This window comes from Salmo salar, chromosome ssa13 (assembly GCF_905237065.1).
Source record: "Salmo salar chromosome ssa13, Ssal_v3.1, whole genome shotgun sequence".
Taxonomy (NCBI): Eukaryota; Metazoa; Chordata; class Actinopteri; order Salmoniformes; family Salmonidae; genus Salmo; species Salmo salar.
In genome coordinates this window covers 109060526-109080879 of record NC_059454.1, presented here as the reverse complement: position 1 = coordinate 109080879, position 20354 = coordinate 109060526, and the positions used below count along the sequence as shown (strand labels likewise).

The 20354-nt window shown below is 43.6% G+C and overlaps 1 protein-coding gene across 6 annotated transcripts in view; it reads left to right on the top strand.

Annotated features, from left to right (window-relative positions):
* Positions 1–20354, top strand: part of LOC106568544 (netrin receptor DCC) — a 597715-nt gene that overhangs the window by 348486 nt on the left and 228875 nt on the right. For 4 of the 6 annotated variants that reach the window (XM_045692661.1, XM_045692664.1, XM_045692659.1 and 1 more), the window contains exon 8: positions 14925–15171. In XM_045692661.1, coding sequence (XP_045548617.1) covers positions 14925–15171 — 247 coding nt within the window. The remainder of the gene's footprint in view (positions 1–14924; positions 15172–20354) is intronic. The other 2 variants (XM_045692663.1, XM_045692662.1) reach the window with 1 other exon arrangement.

Genomic DNA, 20354 nt, shown 5'->3' with positions numbered 1-20354 from the left:
AGTTAGGTGAAGTGATTTTCATGTCAATATAGTTAGATTAAGGGATTTTCATGTCAATATAGTTAGATGAGGGAATTCCATCAGTTCTCTGTGAAATGTGTATTTGATTTATCAATCTACTGATTAAGTATATATATATACACTATATATATATATATATATATATATATATATATATATATATATATATATATCGCTGAGTGAAAATACCTCCCTGCTTTCCCCAATAATCTACTTCCATAGAAATACGAAAGATACACTATGTCTGCAGAAAGCCATCAGGCAGCTGAAAGGAGAGATTGGCTCGCTTCCCAAAATGGCAACGACCATTGCCTTTTATAACGCACTACTTTTGAACAGAGCCCTATGAGTATGAGCGCTATGGGTAGTGCACTTTATAGGACATAGGGGTGCCATTTGGGACAGAGCTTTCCAGATGAACCGTTTGTTTTGGGGTATTACGTGTAAATGTCTTTCTGTTATGGACATGGTTCAGTAAAGTGTTTATTCTGTGAGTCTTTTTTGGTTAAGTCTCTAAGGGTGTTGCACACATGGATTGTACAATATTTGCCGTTTATAATTTTTTTTAAATTTTTTTCAAGCTCTGTCAAGTTGATTGTTCAAGTCTTGCCATAGATTTAAGTCACTGTAACTAGGCCACTCAGGAACATTCAATGTCACCTTGGTGAGCAACTGCAGTGTAGATTTGGCCTTCTGTTTGAGGTTATTGTCCTGCTGAAAGGTGAATTCATCTCCCAGTGTCTGGTGGAAAGCAGACTGAACCAAACCAAAAACTCCCTAGTCGTTGCCGATGACAAGCATACCCATAACATGATGCAGCCACCACCATGCTTGAAAATATGAAGAGTGGTACTCAGTGATGTGTTGGATTTGCCCCAAACATAACACTTTCTATTCAGGACAAAAATATAATTTCTTTGCCACATTTTTTTAGAGTATTAATTAAGTGTCTTGTTGCAAACAGGATGCATGTTTTGGAATATTTTATGTTGTGGAGTCACTACAATGTTGTTGATCCATCCTCAGTTTTCTCCTATCACAGCCATTAAACTCTGTAACTGTTTTAAAGTCACCATTGGCCTCATGGTGAAACCCCTGAGCTGTTTCCTACCTCTCCAGCAACTGAGTTAGGAAGGATGACTGTATCTTTGTAGTGACTGGGTGTATTGATACACCATCAAAAGTGTAATTAATAACTTCAGCATGCTCAAAGGAATATTCAGTGTCTCCTTTTTAAAAATTGTACACATCTACCAGTTGGTACCCATTTTTATGAGGCCTTGAAAAACCTCCCTGATCTTTGTGGTTGAACCTGTGTTTGAAATTCACTGCTCAATTGAGGGACCTTACAGATAATTGTATATGTACAAAGATGAGTAAGTCATAAAAAAAATCATGTTAACCCCTCACACAGAGTGAGTCCAGGCATATTATGCGATTTGTTTAGGAGTCATAAAAAAGGGGTTAAATCTTTATTGACTCAAGATGTTTCAGCTTTAAATTTCAAAAATGTCTACGAACTAAATTCCAACTAGGACATTATGGGTTATTGTGTGTAGACCAGTAACACAAAATATATATATTTTGTATTAACTATTTTTTTTAATAAATAATATTTATTTGAATACATTTTTTTTTACCCCTTTTTCTCCCCAATTGGTAGTTACAGTCTTGTCCCATCGCTGCAACTCCCGTACGGACTCGGGAGAGGTGAAGGTCGAGAGCCGCGTGTCCTCCGAAACATGACCTAGTCATGCCGCACTGTTTCTTGACACACTGCTCGCTTAACCCAGAAGCCAACCGCACCAATGTGTCGGAGGAAACACTGTACACCTGGAAACTGTGTCAGCGAACATGTGCCCGGCCCGCCACTGGAGTCGCTAGAGCGCGATGGGACAAGGACATCCCGGCCAGCCAAACCATCCCCTAACCCAGACGACGCTGGGCCAATTGTGTGCCTCCTCATGGGTCTCCTGGTCGCGGCCGGCTGCGAAAAGAGCCTGGACTCTATCCAGGATCTTTAGTTGCACAGCTAGCACTGCCTTAGACCTCTGAGCCACTCGGGATGCCCAAAATTAAATTCAGGCTGTAACACAGAAAAATGTGGGAAAAGTAAAGGGGTTTGCATCGTTATGAAGCCACTATAGATCATGATCTACAGATTACTGTCAAGGACAATTGAAAATATGGTTTTCCTCAGTTATATGAATTAAATTGAACACAATTGTTTTTGTATTTTTCTTTTCTAAAATAAGACAAGATGCCCTTTATGTCACAATACAGAAGAAACGTATGTATTGTAGCTCAAGCCTGAACATTACATGGCTAAATAAGCAGAGAGAGGAAGTTGGACAGAAATATAATGAATGTAGCCTAGAAATGTAGTACTGTTCAGCACACACACAACATACAACATACTTCACAGTGGTGCTCAGTTCAACAACCAATTCATGCAGTTGTCTTGTCCAGATTGATCTACCCTCATCTTAATGTCCTCATCCCCCCTCTCTCTCCCCGCCCTTCTCTGTCTCTCTCTCTCTCTCTCTCTCTCTCTCTCTCTCTCTTGCTCTCTCTCTCTCTCTCTCTTCTCTTGCTCTCTCTCTCTCTCTCTCTCTCTCTCTCTCTCTCTCTCTCTCTCTCTCTCTTCTCTTGCTCTCTCTCTCTCTCTCTCTCTCTCTCGCTCTCTCTCTCTCTCTCTTCTCTCTCTCTCTCTCTCTCTCTCTCTCTCTCTCTCTCTCTCTCTCTCTCTCGCCTTCCATTAAAAACATATTCTTCCTGGAGCTTGGTTATAGACTATGACAAACTCCACATTGTCTAGCAGCCCTCCAGCCATAGTGGTAGTGGGGGTAGTGACAAGAGGAAATTATTCCCTCAGTCTTCGACTGTATCACTGTAATGTTTCTGAGATGTCCTCTTGTATTAATCGAGAGGAGGTGGAGGGTCATTTTATAAAGCTGACAGGCACTCCGTTGTATAGCAGGTTCACTAATTGATTGTATCTATGATAGAAGGCCTTCCCAACGACCCCTTCATCATCCACCGAAAACCAAGTATAATGGACCCCTGCCTAAATGGAACACTATTCCCTATATAGTGCACTACTTTAGACCAAAGCCCCATGGAACACTATTCCCCTTATAGTGCACTACTTTAGACCAGAGCCCATAGAGCCTTGGTCAAAAGTATTGTTCTATGTAAGGAATAGGGTGCTTTTTGGGACACAGATAATGTAAAGTGGTTGAATCAATCAAAATTGCTGAGAAAATAGGTACTGCTACGCCCAGGGGCGCAACTTTGGTTTTGCAAGTGGGGGGGGACATCATATGATTTATTTGTTTATTTATATATAAACTCAGCAAAAAAAAAAAAAGAAACGTCCTCTCACTGTCAACTGCGTTTATTTTGTAAATATTTGCATGCTGGCTCCACATTTAGGGTAATTCATATATAAAGTTCTTCAATTTAATATGGTAATGTTTTCTGGATTTTAATGGAAAGAAAACACTCTGTGTGTAGATAATGAAAAAAGATGTTATTGTGCATGACCCACCCAAACCTCTTTGGAGTAAACACAATATTTAAATGTTCATCCACCACAACAGACAGAGAACTGTCTCAGTGAAGAGTGGACAGACAGAGAACCGTCTCAGTGAAGAGTGGACAGACTGAGAACTGTCTCAGTGAAGAGTGGACATACAGAGAACTGTCTCAGTGAAGAGTGGACAGACTGAGAACTGTCTCAGTGAAGAGTGGACAGACTGAGAACTGTCTCAGTGAAGAGTGGACAGACTGAGAACTGTCTCAGTGAAGAGTGGACAGACTGAGAACTGTCTCAGTGAAGAGTGGACAGACAGAGAACTGTCTCAGTGAAGAGTGGACAGACAGAGAACTGTCTCAGTGAAGGGTGGACATACAGAGAACTGTCTCAGTGAAGAGTGGACAGACTGAGAACTGTCTCAGTGAAGAGTGGACAGACAGAGAACTGTCTCAGTGAAGAGTGGACAGACAGAGAACTGTCTCAGTGAAGAGTGGACAGACAGAGAACTGTCTCAGTGAAGAGTGGACAGACAGAGAACTGTCTCAGTGAAGGGTGGACATACAGAGAACTGTCTCAGTGAAGAGTGGACAGACTGAGAACTGTCTCAGTGAAGAGTGGACAGACAGAGAACTGTCTCAGTGAAGAGTGGACAGACAGAGAACCGTCTCAGTGAAGAGTGGACAGACAGAGAACTGTCTCAGTGAAGAGTGGACAGACAGAGAACTGTCTCAGTGAAGGGTGGACAGACAGAGAACCGTCTCAGTGAAGAGTGACCGCATAGCACCTCCAGCAGACGTTTGGAATACAGTCTTCTTAGTTATTCTGTCACCATTTTCATCACTTTCCTATGAAGACAAGACATTTTCCTCACTCTTTTTAAATGTATTTATTTTACTAGGCAAGTCAGTTAAGAACAAATTCTTATTTTCAATGATGGCCTTCCGGGGAACAGGGGGGTTAACTACCTTGTTCAGGGGAAGAATTACAGCTTTTTACCTTGTCAGCTCGGGGATTCAATCTTGCAACCTTTCGGTTACTAGTGCAACACTCTAACCACTAGGCTACCTACCTTTCCTATCAAGACGGCATTTTCATCTCTTTCCTGTCAATACACTGTCAAGACGAGACACTTGAAAGTTGCAAAATGGCTCTCATGTTGACAGTTGAAAAAATGTAGGTTAAAATATGAATGACCACTTTGTATGATGCTCTTAACACTGGAACTTGAAAAGAACGTATAAGGACTTCAGACAAATTTGTATTTTGTATTTCAAAGCTTAGTCGTGTCTATGTGGTGCGTCTCATTCAAAGACCGAGGGAAGCCTGTGATCTCAGAGCTCATCATATAAAGGTGCCTATTTCATCTGGGGTGATGGCTTTTAGAGAAGGATTTTGCCTTTGGCCAGACGTACTTTTAAGCTGTTTCATAATAGTGTCACACAGTGTCTTTTCCCCCACTAAATATACAGAAATATTTTTTTATTTTTATATGATTGTCACCGGTGAGCAGTAGTTGTTTGCTTATAGCAAGTGCAGTATTGTTGTAGTCCTTTCCTGCAGTCACATGACCTGGTGGCTTCATAGGGGAATGTTAATATTATTTTTCATAGTTTCATAATTAATAAACATCATTTTTTTTTAAAGCGGCCCAAAATCCAGTGTTTCTATCTCAAACGGTTTTGTTACATTTCAGTCTTCTGTGATGTATATAAAGTGTAATATTGGGATGAAAACTCATAATGTAATACATCTGAACTCTATATCTGATATTGTACAGGGTTCTTCTTTATTTTAAACCCATAACTGTGTGTGTGAAGTGGATACTTCTGTTACAAAGTAGATTTGTTTAAGACTACAGAAGAAACACTCTGTGTCACCCTGATTTAACCCAGCGCAGTAAAAGGTTAATCAACAGAGATCAGTTCAACTGATAACATACACGTATACATGGATTTTGTATTGTAGAGATGTGGTAGTAGAGTACTGGCCTGAGAGCACACACTTAATGTGTTGTGAATATATTGTATAACGACCTACATGTTGCTGGACCCCAGAACTAGTAGCTGCTGCCTTGACAGGAACTAATGGGGGATCCATAATAAACCCCAGGAAGAGTAGCTGCTGCCTTGGCAGGAACTAATGGGGATCCATAATAAACCCCAGGAAGAGTAGCTGCTGCCTTGGCAGGAACTAATGGGGATCCATAATAAACCCCAGGAAGAGTAGCTGCTGCCTTGGCAGGAACTAATGGGGATCCATAATAAACCCCAGGAAGAGTAGCTGCTGCCTTGGCAGGAACTAATGGGGATCCATAATAAACCCCAGGAAGAGTAGCTGCTGCCTTGGCAGGAACTAATGGGGATCCATAATAAACCCCAGGAAGAGTAGCTGCTGCCTTGGCAGGAACTAATGGGGATCCATAATAAACCCCAGGAAGAGTAGCTGCTGCCTTGGCAGGTGCTAAAGGGGATCCATACTAAATACAAATACAAACAAAAAATGCAGGTATGCTAATGATTTTAAGATGATATAACTTGTAATCAAAGGCTAAAAAATAAATATATAATTTAAACACTTCTTTAAGAGCGTAGATATGCACTAATTTCAAATGAACAATTGGTGGCTGTACGGTACCAAATTAACTGGATCGGTATTTGTTATTAGAGTGTTTACTTCTTGCCCATGAAATGAGCCCTGCAAATTATTGAAAACAAGTCCGAAGTTGGCATTAGTCCTGGCACTCAAGTGGACACACACACACAACGCACGCAGGAACACACACACACACACGCACGCGCACACACACACACACACACACACACACACACACACACACACACACACACACACACACACACACACACACACACACACACACACACACACGCACACACGCGCACCAGGAGTCTAACAAGCGTCCACAGTGCAATTGCAGCAGGCTGTGTAAACTGTCCACCCCACTCCAGCACCATCAGAACTGGAGTACTGGGAGGTAAAACACAACGAGTGCTCCAGTTATCATGTGTTTGATGTGAACCAGGCTGAGGCTCATTAGGCGTCACTAACCGAAAATACAGCTAATCAACGAGAGAGAGAGAGAGAGAGAGAGAGAGAGAGAGAGAGAGAGGTATGGCTTAAGCATGGTGGGGAGGGGAGAGAGAGAGAGAGAGAGAGAGAGAGAGAGAGAGAGAGAGAGAGAGAGAGAGAGAGAGAGAGAGAGAGAGAGAGACTGGTCTGAAATAGCACTGGGATTTGGATGAATGGAGATGGATGCTGGTCAATGGAACTGTCCACTTTGTTTGTTGTGTAGTGCCCTACATAGGAAAAAGGGTGGCCGTTTTGGACGGAGCCATTCCTCTTCTTGTTCAGTGGATGATGGAGGGGTCATCAGGAAAGCCATCTGTCTGTGTCTCGCCACAGATCAACCTATAAACATGTTCACGTACTACACATGTTTTTTTACTACATGACCATACATTATGGTATGTCAGACGGGGCCTGGGCTGGAGGGAACGTGGGGGTAGTGGGGGGTATGTCAGACGGGGTCTGGGCTGGAGGGAACGTTGGGGTGGTGGGGGGGTATATCAGACGGGGTCTGGGCTGGAGGGAACGTGGGGGTAGTGGGGGGTATGTCAGACGGGGTCTGGGCTGGAGGGAACGTGGGGGTAGTGGGGGGTATGTCAGACGGGGTCTGGGCTGGAGGGAACGTGGGGGTGGTGGTGGGGGTGGTGGTGGGTGTGGTGCTGAGGTATTCCTCTAGTAATGATGCATGTCTAATGAACCCTTTAACTGAACCAGAGACTGTTAAACTACCTGGAGCATGGAGAACAGAGACACATATTTGGTTTAAACCATAGAGGTCATTCACTGACTGTCTTCAATGGCACCCTAAGCCCTATTTATAGTGCACTACATTTAGCCAGGGCCCATAGGGCTCTGTTCAAAAGTAGTGCAATATATAAGGAGTAGTGTCCCTTTCCAGATGCAGCCAGTAGCTGACTGTACATTCTGTTCTGAGAGAAACATGTAGACATAGCAAGGCAGGGTACATGTAGACTTAACAAGGCAGGGTACAAGTAGACTTAACAAGGCAGGGTACATGTAGACTTAACAAGGCAGGGTACAAGTAGACTTAACAAGGCAGGGTACATGTAGACTTAACAAGGCAGGAAACATGTAGACTTAACAAGGCAGGATACATGTAGACTTAACAAGGCAGGAAACATGTAGACTTAACAAGGCAGGAAACATGTAGACTTAACAAGGCAGAGTACATGTAGACTTAGCATGGCAGGAAACATGTAGACTTAACAAGGCAGGAAACATGTAGACTTAACAAGGCAGGGTAAATGTAGACTTAAGAAGGCAGGATACATGTAGACTTAACAAGGCAGGGTACATGTAGACTTAACAAGGCAGGGTACATGTAGACTTAACAAGGCAGGGTACATGTAGACTTAACAAGGCAGGGTACATGTAGACTTAACAAGGCAGGAAACATGTAGACTTAACAAGGCAGGGTACATGTAGACTTAACAAGGCAGGGTACATGTAGACTTAACAAGGCAGGGTACATGTAGACTTAACAAGGCAGGGTACATTTAGACTTAACAAGGTAGGGTACATGTAGACTTAACAAGGCAGGTTGCATGTAGACTTAACAAGGCAGGGTACATGTAGACTTAACAAGGCAGGAAACATGTAGACTTAACAAGGTAGGGTACATGTAGACTTAACAAGGCAGGGTGCATGTAGACTTAGCATGGCAGGAAACATGTAGACTTAACAAGGCAGGAAACATGTAGACTTAACAAGGCAGGGTAAATGTAGACTTAAGAAGGCAGGATACATGTAGACTTAACAAGGCAGGGTACATGTAGACTTAACAAGGCAGGAAACATGTAGACTTAACAAGGCAGGGTACATGTAGACTTAACAAGGCAGGGTACATGTAGACTTAACAAGGCAGGGTACATGTAGACTTAACAAGGCAGGGTACATGTAGACTTAACAAGGCAGGGTACATGTAGACTTAACAAGGCAGGGTACATGTAGACTTAACAAGGCAGGAAACATGTAGACTTAACAAGGCAGGGTACATGTAGACTTGGCAAGGCAGGGTACATGTAGACTTAACAAGGCAGGAAACATGTAGACTTAACAAGGCAGGGTACATGTAGACTTAACAAGGCAGGGTACATGTAGACTTAACAAGGCAGGGTACATGTAGACTTAACAAGGCAGGGTACATGTAGACTTAACAAGGCAGGGTACATGTAGACTTAACAAGGCAGGGTACATGTAGACTTAACAAGGCAGGGATTTTTCTCAACGTGTCTGTAAGTGCAGTGATTCATACTCTATAAATGCACTTCTTTCTGTACTTAGTATCACTGTTTGTGTGTGCACTGCACCCTCCGTTACCTTACACTTTGTCTATTGGCTTTTACCAATGGCGTGAAAGTCTTTGCAGGTGGCAGGTCTGAAAAATTGACTTTCTCGCTGAAGCGCTTTTAAAAACCCGAAAATTTGAAAATGGATTAAGCCTTTGACAGCACTCCCCCTCTACCCTCTTCGTCTCCGTCCCAAATGGCACTCTGTTCTCTACATAGTGCTATATGGGCCATGGTCAAAAGTATTGCCCTATGTATATAATAGGGTGAGATTTAGGGCTTGGCCTTCCTTCCCCCTTCCCCACAGAGAAGGCTAGGCTAATGGTGCTACTCCCAAAGTGGGATGTGTGGGGTTTCAGTGCAGTGGAGCGGTCTAGGTGTGTATCCCAAATTGAATACTATCCCCCATGTACATAGTTCACTATGGGCCCTGGTCAAAAGTAGTGCACTATAAAGGGAATAGGGTGCCGTTTAGGATGCAAGTATAGCACTCTAGCAGCTGTTGCAGAGTATTGACGTACTGTACTGTACAAGACAAAGCATTTAAAGAATATCCACAGGATGAACCCCTGACCCCTGACCTTATAGAATATCCACAGGATGAACCCCTGACCCCTGACCTTATAGAATATCCACAGGATGACCCCTGACCCCTGACCTTAAAGAATATCCACAGGATGAACCCCTGACCCCTGACCTTATAGAATATCCACAGGATGAACCCCTGACCCCTGACCTTATAGAATATCCACAGGATGAACCCCTGACCCCTGACCTTATAGAATATCCACAGGATGAACCCCTGACCCCTGACCTTAAAGAATATCCACAGGATGAACTCCTGACCTTATAGAATATCCACAGGATGAACCCCTGACCCCTGACCTTATAGAATATCCACAGGATAAACCCCTGACCCCTGACCTTATAGAATATCCACAGGATGAACCCCTGACCCCTGACCTTATAGAATATCCACAGGATGAACCCCTGACCCCTGACCTTATAGAATATCCACAGGATGAACCCCTGACCCCTGACCTTATAGAATATCCACAGGATGAACCCCTGACCCCTGACCTTATAGAATATCCACAGGATGGACCCCTGACCCTTGACCTTAAAGAATATCCACAGGATGAACCCCTGACCCCTGACCTTATAGAATATCCACAGGATGAACCCCTGACCCCTGACCTTATAGAATATCCACAGGATGAACCCCTGACCCCTGACCTTATAGAATATCCACAGGATGAACTCCTGACCTTAAAGATTATCCACAGGATGAACCCCTGACCCCTGACCTTAAAGAATATCCACAGGATAAACCCCTGACCCCTGACCTTAAAGAATATCCACAGGATGAACCCCTGACCCCTGACCTTATAGAATATCCACAGGATGAACCCCTGACCCCTGACCTTATAGAATATCCACAGGATGAACCCCTGACCCCTGACCTTATAGAATATCCACAGGATAAACCCCTGACCCCTGACCTTATAGAATATCCACAGGATAAACCCCTGACCCCTGACCTTATAGAATATCCACAGGATGAACCCCTGACCCCTGACCTTATAGAATATCCACAGGATGAACCCCTGACCCCTTGACCTTATAGAATATCCACAGGATGAACCCCTGACCCCTGACCTTATAGAATATCCACAGGATGAACCCCTGACCCCTGACCTTATAGAATATCCACAGGATGAACCCCTGACCCCTGACCTTATAGAATATCCACAGGATGAACCCCTGACCCCTGACCTTATAGAATATCCACAGGATAAACCCCTGACCCCTGACCTTATAGAATATCCACAGGATAAACCCCTGACCCCTGACCTTATAGAATATCCACAGGATGAACCCCTGACCCCTGACCTTATAGAATATCCACAGGATGAACTCCTGACCTTAAAGATTATCCACAGGATGACCCCTGACCCCTGACCTTTATCTCGGGGTGTTTTGGACATATATACATCCTAAAAGAGTTGCCAAGTAGGGGTCTTTTCAGAGATATTTTCTATAAAGACAGTGTCCACTGTTCTTCAGTGAGTTAACAGGGTTAGTTTGGCCATAACACTCATTCCCTGGTGACGATGTGTGTTAGGCTGTGAGGCTGGTGTGTGTGTTTGTCATTGCCCAGTGTGTGTGTCATGGGCTGGTGTATATAACCAGTGTGTGTGTGTGTGTGTGTGTGTGTGTGTGTGTGTGTGTGTGTGTGTGTGTGTGTGTGTGTGTGTGTGTGTGTGTGTGTGTGTATATGTGTGTGTGTGTGAGGTTGGTGTTGTGTGACATTACTATTTCTGCATCAGAGCGTTATCAGAGGTGAGAAAAACATATGAGCTCCCTGCCTCAGTTACTACAGACAAAGACTAACTAGCACAGCACAGCACAGCACAGCACAGCATTTAGGAAAATAACTTATCCCTCAACGTCAACAAAACAAAGGAGTTGATGGTGGACTTCAGGAAACATCAGAGGGAGCAGCCCCCCTATCCACATCGACGTGACCGCAGTGGAGAAGGTGGAAAGCTTCAAGTTCCTCTGCGTACACATTACTGACGATCTGAAATGGTCCACCCACACAGACAGTATGGGGAAGAAGGTGCAATATCACCTTTCAACCTCAGGAGGCTAAAGAAATTGTCTTGCCCCCTAAGACCCTCACAAACTTTTACAGATGCACAATTGAGAGCATCCTGTCGGGCTGTATCACCGCCTTGTACGGCAATTACACCGCCCACAACCTTAAGGCTCTCCAGAGGGTGGTGCGGTCAGCACAACACATCACCGGGGGCAAACTACCTGCCCTCCAGGACACCTACACCACCCAATGTCACAGGAAGGCCAAAAAGATCATCAAGGACAACAACCACACGTGCCACTGCCTGTTCACCCCGCTATCATCCAGAAGGTGAGGTCAGTACAGGTACATCAAAGCTGGGACCGAGACACTGAAAAACAGCTTCTATCTCAAGGCCATCAGATTGTTAAATAGCTATCACTAGCCGGCTTCCACCTGGTTACTCAACCCTGCACCTTAGAGGCTGCTGCTCTATATACATAGACGTGGAATCACTGGTCACTTTAATAATGGAACACTAGTCACTTTAATAATGTTTACATTCTGCTTTACTCATCTCATATGTATATACTGTATTCTATTCTACTGTATTTAGTCAATACCACTCTGACATTGTTCATCCTAATATTTATATATTTCTTAAAAAAGATGTGTGTTTATTGTTGTGAATTGTTAGATGCTACTGCACAGTTGGAGCTAGAAACACAAGCATTTAGTTAGATATTACTGTACTGTTGGAGCTAGAACACAAGCATTTAGTTAGATATTACTGTTGGAGCTAGAAACACAAGCATTTAGTTAGATATTACTGTTGGAGCTAGAAACACAAGCATTTAGTTAGATATTACTGTACTGTTGGAGCTGGGAACACAAGCATTTAGTTAGATATTACTGCACTGTTGGAGCTGGGAACACAAGCATTTAGTTAGATATTACTGTACTGTTGGAGCTAGAACACAAGCATTTAGTTAGATATTACTGCACTGTTGGAGCTAGAAACACAAGCATTTAGTTAGATACTACTGTTGGAGCTAGAAACACAAGCATTTAGTTAGATATTACTGTACTGTTGGAGCTAGAAACACAAGCATTTAGTTAGATATTACTGCACTGTTAGAGCTAGAAACACAAGCATTTAGTTAGATATTACTGCACTGTTGGAGCTAGAAACACAAGCATTTAGTTAGATATTACTGCACTGTTAGAGCTAGAAACACAAGCATTTAGTTAGATATTACTGCACTGTTGGAGCTAGAAACACAAGCATTTAGTTAGATACTACTGTACTGTTGGAGCTAGAAACACAAGCATTTAGTTAGATATTACTGTTGGAGCTGGGAACACAAGCATTTAGTTAGATATTACTGCACTGTTGGAGCTAGAAACACAAGCATTTAGTTAGATATTACTGCACTGTTGGAGCTAGAAACACACACATTTAGTTAGATACTACTGTACTGTTGGAGCTAGAAACACAAGCATTTAGTTAGATATTACTGCACTGTTGGAGCTAGAAACACAAGCATTTAGTTAGATATTACTGCACTGTTGGAGCTGGGAACACAAGCATTTAGTTAGATATTACTGCACTGTTGGAGCTAGGAACACAAGCATTTAGTTAGATATTACTGCACTGTTGGAGCTAGAAACACAAGCATTTAGTTAGATATTACTGTACTGTTGGAGCTAGAAACACAAGCATTTAGTTAGATATTACTGCACTGTTGGAGCTGGGAACACAAGCATTTAGTTAGATATTACTGCACTGTTGGAGCTAGGAACACAAGCATTTAGTTAGATATTACTGCACTGTTGGAGCTAGAAACACAAGCATTTAGTTAGATATTACTGCACTGTTGGAGCTAGAAACACAAGCATTTAGTTAGATATTACTGTACTGTTGGAGCTAGAAACACAAGCATTTAGTTAGATACTACTGTACTGTTGGAGCTGGAAACACAAGCATTTAGTTAGATATTACTGTACTGTTGGAGCTAGAAACACAAGCATTTAGTTAGATACTACTGTACTGTTGGAGCTAGAAACACAAGCATTTAGTTAGATATTACTGTACTGTTAGAGCTAGAAACACAAGCATTTCACTACACCCGCAATAACATCTGATAAATATGTGTATGTGACCAATAACATGTGATTTGATTTGACAGACATTGGGTACTGTCACGGCCTGATTCGTAGTGTGTCTAACCACAGTATTCAGAGATCCCAGTGTTGAAGGATTCACGCTACCCATGTTTCCTCTACAGGGATAAAATAGAAAATATGTTGGTTATGGTTAGGCCATGTTAGGCCATTTTGTTAGGCCATTTTGTTAGGCCAATTTGTTAGGCCAATTTGTTAGGACATTTTGTTAGGACAATTTGGTAGGACATTTTGGTAGGCAAATTTTGGTAGGCTAATTTGTTAGGCCATTTTGTTAGACCATTTTGTTAGGCCAATTTGTTAGGCCATTTTGTTAGGCCATTTTGTTAGGCCATTTTGTTAGGCCATTTATCCCTGTCCGATACCATGTTTTTGACACAGTAATGCATTGATGTCAAACAAACATGATGGCATGGCTCTCTGAACTTGTCCGATATCGTCACTTGAACATACATGACTTCAGATCCATCCATGCATCTTGCCACAAACATACAATGCTATAACCACCGCCAAAAATGAAGCTACTTATCTGTAAACTCTCTTTCTCTCTCTCTCTCTCTCTCTCTCTCTCTCTCTCTCTCTCTCTCTCTCTCTCTATCTCCCACTCTCTCTCTGACTGCTTCTGTATGACACTTCTTCTGCACTGCAATGATCTATCTATAACTGAGAATACTGATTCCCTTTTCTTGTCTGTGATCTTCTTTTCTTCACGGCCTTCCTTTCTTTCCTTATCTTCTCATTCCATTGGTCATGCTCTTGTTGTTTTATTAAATCCCTCCCTCCCTCCCTCCCTCCCTCCCTCCCTCCCTCCCTCCCTCCCTGCCTTCCTTCCTTCCTTCCTTCCTACCGCCCTCCCTCCCACCTTCCTTCCTTTCTGCCCTCCCTCCCTCCCTCCCACCTTCCTGCCCTTCCTTCCTTCCTTCCTTCCTCCCTCCCTCCCGCCCTTCCTCCTTCCCCCTGACCTCCCTTCCTCCTTCCCCCTGACCTCCCTTCCTCCTTCCCCCTGACCTCCCTTCCTCCTTCCCCCTGACCTCCCTTCCTCCCTCCCTCCCTCCCTCCCTCCCTCCCTCCCTCCCTCCCTCCCTCCCTCCCTCCCTCCCTCCCTCCCTCCCTCCCTCCCTCCCTCCCTCCCTTCCTCCCTCCCTCCCTCCCTCCCTCCCTCCCTCCCTCCCTCCCTCCTTCCTAAATAACTAACATACCTACCTAGAACCAGTAGCCAGCCCAACACCAGCTCCTCAGGTCCCTAGCCCTGAGTCCCCTACTTCTCTGACTTACTCCTCTCCTCCCCCACCAGTTGTCCCCAGCTCAGGTGTCCTCCTCCCCTCTGCTCCCCGTGACGTGGCCCCTGTCCTCGTGTCCAGCCGTTTTGTTCGCCTCAGCTGGCGCCCCCCGCAGGAGACCAGAGGAACTGTCCAGACCTACGGCATCTACTACTCCCAGGACACGGTCAACAGGTACGGTAAAATACGACACAGTCAACAGGTACGGTAAAATACTACACGGTCAACAGGTACGGTAAAATACTACACGGTCAACAGGTACGGTAAAATACTACACGGTCAACAGGTACGGTAAAATACTACACGGTCAACAGGTAAAATACTACACGGTCAACAGGTAAAATACAACACGGTCAACAGGTACGGTAAAATACTACACGGTCAACAGGTACGGTAAAATACTACACGGTCAACAGGTGTAATTAAATATGACACGGTCAACAGGTACGGTAAAATAATACACGGTCAACAGGTACGGTAAAATACTACACGGTCAACAAGTACGGTAAAATACTACACGGTCAACAGGTGTAATTAAATATGACACGGTCAACAGGTACGGTAAAATAATACACGGTCAACAGGTACGGTAAAATACTACACGGTCAACAGGTAAAATACTACACGGTCAACAGGTACGGTAAAATACTACACGGTCAACAGGTAAAATACTACACGGTCAACAGGTACGGTAAAATACTACACGGTCAACAGGTACGGTAAAATACTACACGGTCAACAGGTACGGTAAAATACTACACGGTCAACAGGTACGGTAAAATACTACACGGTCAACAGGTACGGTAAAATACTACACGGTCAACAGGTACGGTAAAATACTACACGGTCAACAGGTACGGTAAAATACTACATGGTCAACAGGTAAAATACTACACGGTCAACAGGTACGGTAAAATACTACACGGTCAACAGGTACGGTAAAATACTACATGGTCAACAGGTAAAATACTACACGGTCAACAGGTACGGTAAAATACTACACGGTCAACAGGTACGGTAAAATACTACACGGTCAACAGGTACGGTAAAATACTACATGGTCAACAGGTAAAATACTACACGGTCAACAGGTACGGTAAAATACTACATGGTCAACAGGTAAAATACTACACGGTCAACAGGTACGGTAAAATACTACATGGTCAACAGGTAAAATACTACACGGTCAACAGGTACGGTAAAATACTACACGGTCAACAGGTACGGTAAAATACTACATGGTCAACAGGTAAAATACTACACGGTCAACAGGTAAAATACTACACGGTCAACAGGTGTGGTAAAATACTACATGGTCAACAGGTACGGTAAAATACTACATGGTCAACAGGTACGGTAAAATACTACACGGTCAACAGGTACGGTAAAATACTACACGGTCAACAGGTAAAATACTACACGGTCAACAGGTACGGTAAAATACTACACGGTCAACAGGTACGGTAAAATACTACACGGTCAACAGGTACGGTAAAATACTACACGGTCAACAGGTAAAATACTACACGGTCAACAGGTACGGTAAAATACTACACGGTCAACAGGTACGGTAAAATACTACACGGTCAACAGGTAAAATACTACACGGTCAACAGGTAAAATACAACACGGTCAACAGGTACGGTAAAATACTACACGGTCAACAGGTACGGTAAAATACTACACGGTCAACAGGTGTAATTAAATATGACACGGTCAACAAGTACGGTAAAATACTACACGGTCAACAGGTACGGTAAAATACTACATGGTCAACAGGTACGGTAAAATACTACACGGTCAACAGGTACGGTAAAATACTACACGGTCAACAGGTACGGTAAAATACTACACGGTCAACAGGTAAAATACTACACGGTCAACAGGTAAAATACTACATGGTCAACAGGTACGGTAAAATACTACACGGTCAACAGGTAAAATACTACACGGTCAACAGGTACGGTAAAATACTACACGGTCAACAGGTGTGGTTAAATACTACACGGTCAACAGGTACGGTAAAATACTACACGGTCAACAGGTACGGTAAAATACTACACGGTCAACAGGTACGGTAAAATACTACACGGTCAACAGGTACGGTAAAATACTACACGGTCAACAGGTTCCATAGGGCTCTGGTCTAAAGTAGTGCACTATATAGGGAATAGGGGTTCCATAGGGCTCTGGTCTAAAGTAGTACACTATATAGGGGATAGGGTTCCATAGGGCTCTGGTCTAAAGTAGTGCACTATATAGGGAATAGGGGTTCCATAGGGCTCTGGTCTAAAGTAGTACACTATATAGGGGATAGGGTTCCATAGGGCTCTGGTCTAAAGTAGTGCACTATATGTTCCATAGGGCTCTGGTCTAAAGTAGTGCACTATATAGGGAATAGGGTTCCATAGGGCTCTGGTCTAAAGTAGTGCACTATATAGGGAATAGGGTTCCATAGGGCTCTGGTCTAAAGTAGTGCACTATATAGGGAATAGGGTTCCATAGGGCTCTGGTCTAAAGTAGTGCACTATATAGGGAATAGGGGTTCCATAGGGCTCTGGTCTAAAGTAGTGCACTATATAGGGAATAGGGCTCTGGTCTAAAGTAGTGCACTATATATAGGGAATAGGGTTCCATAGGGCTCTGGTCTAAAGTAGTACACTATATAGGGAATAGGGGTTCCATAGGGCTCTGGTCTAAAGTAGTACACTATATAGGGGATAGGGTTCCATAGGGCTCTGGTCTAAAGTAGTGCACTATATAGGGAATAGGGGTTCCATAGGGCTCTGGTCTAAAGTAGTACACTATATAGGGGATAGGGTTCCATAGGGCTCTGGTCTAAAGTAGTGCACTATATAGGGAATAGGGTTCCATAGGGCTCTGGTCTAAAGTAGTGCACTATATAGGGAATAGGGTTCTATAGGGCTCTGGTCTAAAGTAGTGCACTATATAGGGAATAGGGTTCCATAGGGCTCTGGTCTAAAGTAGTGCACTATATAGGGAATAGGGTTCCATAGGGCTCTGGTCTAAAGTAGTGCACTATATAGGGAATAGGGTTCCATAGGGCCCTGGTCTAAAGTAGTGCACTATATAGGGAATAGGGTGCCATAGGGCTCTGGTCTAAAGTAGTGCACTATATAGGGAATAGGGTTCTATAGGGCTCTGGTCTAAAGTAGCCAACTATATATAGGGAATAGGGTTCCATAGGGCTCTGGTCTAAAGTAGTGCACTATATAGGGAATAGGGTTCCATAGGGCTCTGGTCTAAAGTAGTGCACTATATAGGGAATAGGGTTCCATAGGGCTCTGGTCTAAAGTAGTGCACTATATAGGGAATAGGGTTCCATAGGGCTCTGGTCTAAAGTAGTGCACTATATAGGGAATAGGGTTCTATAGGGCTCTGGTCTAAAGTAGCCAACTATATATAGGGAATAAGGTTCCATAGGGCTCTGGTCTAAAGTAGTGCACTATATAGGGAATAGGGTTCCATAGGGCTCTGGTCTAAAGTAGTGCACTATATAGGGAATAGGGTTCCATAGGGCTCTGGTCTAAAGTAGTGCACTATATAGGGAATAGGGTTCCATAGGGCTCTGGTCTAAAGTAGTGCACTATATAGGGAATAGGGTTCCATAGGGCTCTGGTCTAAAGTAGTGCACTATATAGGGAATAGGGGTTCCATAGGGCTCTGGTCTAAAGTAGTACACTATATAGGGGATAGGGTTCCATAGGGCTCTGGTCTAAAGTAGTGCACTATATAGGGAATAGGGGTTCCATAGGGCTCTGGTCTAAAGTAGTACACTATATAGGGGATAGGGTTCCATAGGGCTCTGGTCTAAAGTAGTGCACTATATGTTCCATAGGGCTCTGGTCTAAAGTAGTGCACTATATAGGGAATAGGGTTCCATAGGGCTCTGGTCTAAAGTAGTGCACTATATAGGGAATAGGGTTCCATAGGGCTCTGGTCTAAAGTAGTGCACTATATAGGGAATAGGGTTCCATAGGGCTCTGGTCTAAAGTAGTGCACTATATAGGGAATAGGGGTTCCATAGGGCTCTGGTCTAAAGTAGTGCACTATATAGGGAATAGGGCTCTGGTCTAAAGTAGTGCACTATATATAGGGAATAGGGTTCCATAGGGCTCTGGTCTAAAGTAGTACACTATATAGGGAATAGGGGTTCCATAGGGCTCTGGTCTAAAGTAGTACACTATATAGGGGATAGGGTTCCATAGGGCTCTGGTCTAAAGTAGTGCACTATATAGGGAATAGGGGTTCCATAGGGCTCTGGTCTAAAGTAGTACACTATATAGGGGATAGGGTTCCATAGGGCTCTGGTCTAAAGTAGTGCACTATATAGGGAATAGGGTTCCATAGGGCTCTGGTCTAAAGTAGTGCACTATATAGGGAATAGGGTTCTATAGGGCTCTGGTCTAAAGTAGTGCACTATATAGGGAATAGGTTTCCATAGGGCTCTGGTCTAAAGTAGTGCACTATATAGGGAATAGGGTTCCATAGGGCTCTGGTCTAAAGTAGTGCACTATATAGGGAATAGGGTTCCATAGGGCCCTGGTCTAAAGTAGTGCACTATATAGGGAATAGGGTGCCATAGGGCTCTGGTCTAAAGTAGTGCACTATATAGGGAATAGGGTTCTATAGGGCTCTGGTCTAAAGTAGCCAACTATATATAGGGAATAGGGTTCCATAGGGCTCTGGTCTAAAGTAGTGCACTATATAGGGAATAGGGTTCCATAGGGCTCTGGTCTAAAGTAGTGCACTATATAGGGAATAGGGTTCCATAGGGCTCTGGTCTAAAGTAGTGCACTATATAGGGAATAGGGTTCCATAGGGCTCTGGTCTAAAGTAGTGCACTATATAGGGAATAGGGTTCTATAGGGCTCTGGTCTAAAGTAGCCAACTATATATAGGGAATAAGGTTCCATAGGGCTCTGGTCTAAAGTAGTGCACTATATAGGGAATAGGGTTCCATAGGGCTCTGGTCTAAAGTAGTGCACTATATAGGGAATAGGGTTCCATAGGGCTCTGGTCTAAAGTAGTGCACTATATAGGGAATAGGGGTTCCATAGGGCTCTGGTCTAAAGTAGTGCACTATATAGGGAATAGGGCTCTGGTCTAAAGTAGTGCACTATATATAGGGAATAGGGTTCCATAGGGCTCTGGTCTAAAGTAGTACACTATATAGGGAATAGGGGTTCCATAGGGCTCTGGTCTAAAGTAGTACACTATATAGGGGATAGGGTTCCATAGGGCTCTGGTCTAAAGTAGTGCACTATATAGGGAATAGGGGTTCCATAGGGCTCTGGTCTAAAGTAGTACACTATATAGGGGATAGGGTTCCATAG